Below are 6,000 nucleotides of genomic sequence, written 5' to 3' on the forward strand. Positions count from 1 at the left end.
CACAGTGCTAGTGTGTCGGCACTCTTTTCGCACTGTTTCACAAATCGCAGATTAGGATTTAGCCTAACAAAAAAATATTCAGGCGTGAGATTTTATTTTTGCTTGACTCCATGTAACATGTTCCCCTGTCCCTCCAGACACTGCCTCCTCCAGTCCATCAAACACATCCAGATCTTACGGGACCAGCTGGTGGCTCTGGGGAAGAAGATCTCTTACCAGAGTCGGGTCAAAGACGAGCCGGCCTACTACTGCAACGAGTGCGACGTGAGTCTGACGTGCTTTTCAAAGTATCCATCTTCTGCTGTCAAGGCCGGTCGTGTCGTGCACCCGAAAATAACAGATCTACATGCTCACAACGTGTCGTGGTTTGCCGCGTTGTGAGCGTGTAGATCTGCAGTTTTCTATGTTCAGACAGGCAGACTGAAATATGATTTTTGGCCTAGTATCGAGATTGGAACGAGATTGGTCTGATCAAGTCTGAACAGCAAGCAACCACATGGAAACACATCAGATTTGAACTAAGGGTCCCCGGACCACGACCAGGTAAACGATACAGGACCATCGGGAGCAATACCACCAGACTCGGGAACAGTTTTTATCTAGCAGCAATTAGACTGCTAGTTCAGTTCAGTGGCCACTGCACACTGAACTGAACTGTGTTTTTAATGCACAGACTGATCTGTGTTTTAAATGGACTCTCCTTTACATACATTCATGACTCTTAAATTATTATGCGCATGCGCATTAGCCACTTTCTTTTATGCACTTTACTTCTATTCTCTATCTGTCGTTTAACTGCATTGCTGAGGCCGATAAAAAAAAACGCCTGAATTATTTTTTTTCTGAAAAACTTCAAATATTTTTTCAAATATTACAAAAAATGTATGTTGCTATATACTGTAAACGGCAACAACAACCCCAAAAGGGGTTCCTGGATTGAAAGGTATAGTTACGTATAGGGGTTCCCAGTTCCCAAGAAGATGTGACAATAAAGTTTGAGAACCCCTGGTAACTCTCTGTCTCTCTCTCTCTCTCTCTCTCTCTCTCTCTGTCTCTCTCTCTGGGTGTGCTCCAGGTGGAGGTGTTCAGCCTGCTGTTTGTGACCAGCGAGAACAACAGCAGGAAGACGTACGTGGTGCACTGTGAGGACTGCGCCCGGAAGCTGAACCCCACTCTGTCCAACGTGGTGGTGCTGGAACAGTACCGCATGGAGGAGCTCATGAACACATACGATGCCTTCAAGAACCCGGTAAGCCCCCCCCCCCCCCCCCCCCGGGCCCCGAAAAGGCCAACGCTTCCTTCCAACAGCCGCTGTTTGTGGTCGTGCGCTGTGAACTGCAAACAGAGTGAGATGTATTGTAGAGAAAAGGGGTTATATTGAAATCACATTTGTTGTTAAATAGCTCTATGTTTTTTTGTTCAATAACGGGGGTCACACTGCCTCTCCAACTCTTTAGTAAATAGAAATACATACGGTATTATTGCGGTTGGGATACCAATTTCATACAAACAGGAGATAGAACTCGTACAGGATGAACAAGTGAAATCGGAAGTGATGAAACAAAAACAAAAAGTGAGCAAGCAAAATTTTAACTGGAACACTAGCTGATAAATTATTTTTGTGGGGTCCTGTCTCCTGATTGGATGATTATTTTTATTTTTTTTACGTTTTTATGGGGGCTTTTTAATGCCTTTATTTAGAGAGGGATATGGAAAGTAAGCTGACAGGAAATTAGGAGAGAGATTGGGGGGGGGGGGTGACACGCAGCAAAGGTCGTTGGGAATGGGAGTCGAACGCTTGGCCTTGCAGCCTAGGGTGCCTGAACCGCTACGGATTGGATGATATTTTTAACCCATCTTAAAATGTATTTGATGTGTACAGTACTAAAGAGCTGGAGATGGGGAGACCATTGTAGAACTTTAACCTTTAAACAATAAACTTAATAAATAATTGGCCAAAAAATAATTTTGTAATGATAAAATAACATTAATATTATAAACTTGATGTACAAAAAAAGAAGTCGTAGTATTTTTTCTTAAAAACCTTGGTGGAAAAAAGGTTTTAGACTTATTACTTGAAAGTATCCATTGATCCAAGCCGGAACACAATCGATTGATTGATCATTAACATGAACATGAACATGCTCTGAAAATTTCAAGTGGACCCTGATGCAGAAAAGGTTGGGCACCACACTGCTTTAAGACAGGGAAAGCATCTGTGTCAATTTTAGATTTCTTTGGGCTATTCAAAAATAGCAGATCTCCGAGCTACGAGCTTGTAGATCTGCTATTTTTTGAAAAATCGTGAACATTTGTGCAAATCTTTGAATATATATTCTACAAACAGTTTTTTGAAAAAAATGTTGCTATATCAGTGGTGCTCCAACTTTTCCATGTCAAGGACCCCCAAAATGATGGACCCCCATCTCAAAATATGATGTTCCAGGGACCCCCCGGCCCAGAAGCACAGATCAGAGTTAAAAATGTTCGCTTTAAAACATATATATAATATATTCAACGATTTGCACCATTTTTTTCACTCTGTGCCGCGCTATGAGCTTGTATATCTGCTATTTTTTAATAGCCAAAGAAATCTTAAAATGATGCGTTCCCAGTCTTACAGGGTTAAATGTTTGACAGACTAGTGTCGTGTGTTCTCAACTAACTCTCATCTAACCGTCTCCTCTTCTGTCTCGTGGCACTGCCCCAGGCACTGCCCTCCAGCTCGCGGTGACACAGCCCCCATCCTGTGTCCACCTCAGCCATAACCAAAACTCCTGCAAGCCAGGACAACGACAACAAGAAAGAAAGAAATACACCTTTCACTTTGCTTTTCAACTTTCCCTTCTTTATTTAAGATGATTTTTACTACTACTACTACTGCTAATACTTGCCGAACAGCCAACTGAGAACCAGTTTACAAAAATATAAAAAAAAACAAGCCGCCAATAAAAAAAACAAAACATTAGGTTACGTATGTAACCACCGGTTCTATGAATCATGAGTAAATTCACCCATATCGAGTGAATTTCGAAGATGAAATAGAAAGCCAGTTTACTCTGAAAATGGTGCTCTCGCCCCTGGCAACGGTGAACTTGAAAACCAGGATGCAGTTGGTGCTGCCATTGATCAAACTACGGAGATGATGGTTTCAATGGCATGTTTTTGTCAGTACCAGACAGGTTTTTTTATTTTTATTTTGTCTTGAATACTGAAATTTGTACATGCCGTTTGTATTTTTTGTGGAGTGCTGTTCTCTTTTTTGTTTTCCTTTTTGAATAATTTATTGTTTTTGTTTGTTCTAAACTAGATCAGCCTAGATATACACCACATTGGCCTTGTCACTTGTATTTAGAAAAAGAGAGAAAATGAAAAATACTAATAATAGAGATATGAACATTTTTCTAAAGCATTAAGAATGGGGGGAAAAAAACAAGTACAATTGTTTGGAATGCATCAAAACATACGGGTTTCAAAGACTTTGTTAGGGGGGGGTTCGTTTTTATCTTTATTTTTGTTTAGTTTTTCTGAATCTTATGTGTTGTAAATCTCTTTTTTTTTCCTGAAATAATTCACATTTTATTTCTTCTGGGAAAAATAATCAGTTGTCACACCTCACATCATCAGGTCTTTGTTTATTACTTCCATGACCTTATCAATATTTTAAAAGAAAAAGGAAAAAAAAAATATCGGTGTCACCTGTATTGTACCTCCAATTCTTCAGTTCCAATATGAGATTGAGTATTTCCTGGATTTTTTCTTTTATTTAAAATGTTTCTATTTATTGGATATCAATGTTCTCGCTGAGAATGTTTTTGTTTTTTTGTTGAAATGGTGATTGATTCCTCTTTTATGAACTGAAATGTAGGGGGCTTGTGTGTTCCAATGTCGGAGGCTGCTGTTTTTTTTGTTTGGTGCTCGCCTCTCACGACTCTTTGCCCCTCTACCTTCTGGTATATATATGAAAAATGATATCTTTATCTTGAATATAACACCACCTTTCCTGTAGACGCTAGACACACCGCTCAAGTAGAGATGAACTAATGAAAGGCTGTCTTTGTATGCTCATTAAGAAAAGGAAAGAAAAAAATACATTTTCCAAACAGTTTGAAAATTTGTAATTTTTTTCTTTATTATTCCGTAGGGGGCTTTTTAGATGAGATTTGAATGATTTTTATTATATTATCTGTTGAACATCATAACGGGATAGATGGTGCTAAATGTTCTCTTTCAATTTTGTTTTTTTCCGTTTGTCTTCTTAAAATGCGATTTTTCTTTTTTTTTCCTGTCAAATTACCCCTCCCCCCTTTTCTCTTTGTGGTCATTTATTTATACCTGCACTGTTTAGAGAATTCACACAAACACACATACTTGCATACACACCAAACTGAGCCAGACATGTCTTAAACACTTTGTGAATTTGTGTGACATTATTATTGACTATTAATAATAAACGCTTTTTGATAAACCCACAACTGAGAAGCATCTTTCTTTTCTTTCCCCCATATTATCATATGGGGGAAAGATTAGCCTTTCATTATATCTTCACAGGCAAACCATGTTCTCATTAATCGATGTAGTTACAGTATGAATACTATGTAGTATGAAGTATGGATACTGTGTCATGTAATATGCAGTGCAGCATAATGCGGTATTGTAACGCAAGATCAGCTTGCGTTACAATTTTGTCTGCTCATTTATTTGTCACGTCTCTCATTTTCTACAATGTATTTGATATTACCTTTTATATTATTTAATAAATTATGCATTTCATCCTCTATATATTGTCCAGCAACCTTTATGATAAAGGCGAAAAAAGATAGTAGACCCGTAGGAGCCAAATTGCTCAGATGCCAAGGATCCTGTGCTGGGATTCAATCCCATGACCTTGTGGTCTGAAGTCAAGAGCTCTTCCAACAGAGCTAACCAAGCACACTGACCTTTGTACATTGACATTACATGAACGTGATGGGTCATTCCACCAAATTAATTAAAGGCATTTGGCTCATGCACTTTACAAGTGGGCTTATTGTCAGCAACAGCCAAGAACACAGGAGTCTATCCCTATTACAGCACTAGACCCCAGGGAGACAGACGCATGCTGATTTGCCATTTCCAGGATTCGATTTCCAGGATTTGAGTCTTGAGTCCCAAGACTCAAGACCCAAAAGAGTCTTGAGTCGAACCAATTACTCCTGCGGAGACATCAAATTTCTCTTTTGGGCCTTGAGTCCCAAGACTCAAGGCCAAAAAGAGAAATTTGATGTCTCCGCGGGAGTAATCTTTTCGACTCAAGACCCAAAAGAAGGTGAACTGACTGTAAAGATTCAAAATGTCATATATAGAATAGAAACCCCATTCAAACTTTAAAATGTTCATCCTAATATGGACATTTTTGCCTGAAAAGGGATCTTTGAAATGTTTCATTGTTTTAGAATAGTACTCCTTTAAAAGTTCAGAGATTAATAATGGAGGTCAATGGAAGATTTTGGGACCTCAAAAAAACACGTTCACCTAGAAACTCCATTCACAGTTCAAAAATTCCACCTAACTGTGGATATGCATGCTTGAGATTTTTTTTTTTTTTAAATAATTTGTAGTTTTGGAGATATTTAACTTTAAGCGCCCCATGTATTGTCGATGCGGCAATAGACATTTAAAGGCAGGCCTACAACTACATACTTACGCCTAGTAACCTCATTCATACTTTATAATGTTCATCTTACTGTGGACATGTTTGCCTGAAAAGGAATCTTTGAAATGTTGCATAGTTTTAGAATTGTACTCCTTTAAAAGTTCAGAGATTTATAACGGAGGCGGATGGAAGGTTTTGGGACCTCAAAAAAACACGTTCACCTAGAAACTCCATTCACAGTTGAAAAATTCCACCTTAATGTGGACATGCATGCTTGAGATTTTTTCTTGAAATCATTTATAGTTTGTGAGATATTTAACTTTAAGTGCCCCATGTATTGTCGATGCGGCAATGGACATTTAAAG

At 38.7% G+C, this 6,000-nt stretch overlaps 1 protein-coding gene across 1 annotated transcript in view; it reads left to right on the forward strand.

The window, feature by feature from the left end:
* kdm6ba (lysine (K)-specific demethylase 6B, a) overlaps positions 1–4,475 on the forward strand; it is a 142,917-nt gene extending 138,442 nt beyond the window's left edge. The window contains exons 26-28 of the mRNA XM_084042268.1: positions 138–264; positions 1,076–1,249; positions 2,711–4,475. Of these exons, the coding sequence (XP_083898394.1) occupies positions 138–264; positions 1,076–1,249; positions 2,711–2,734 (325 nt within the window). The 3' untranslated portion in view covers positions 2,735–4,475. The remainder of the gene's footprint in view (positions 1–137; positions 265–1,075; positions 1,250–2,710) is intronic.
* The last annotated feature ends 1,525 nt before the right edge of the window (positions 4,476–6,000 follow it).

The sequence above is a fragment of the Gymnoscopelus microlampas genome (genome assembly GCF_963454915.1).
Source record: "Gymnoscopelus microlampas genome assembly, chromosome: 19".
Taxonomy (NCBI): Eukaryota; Metazoa; Chordata; class Actinopteri; order Myctophiformes; family Myctophidae; genus Gymnoscopelus; species Gymnoscopelus microlampas.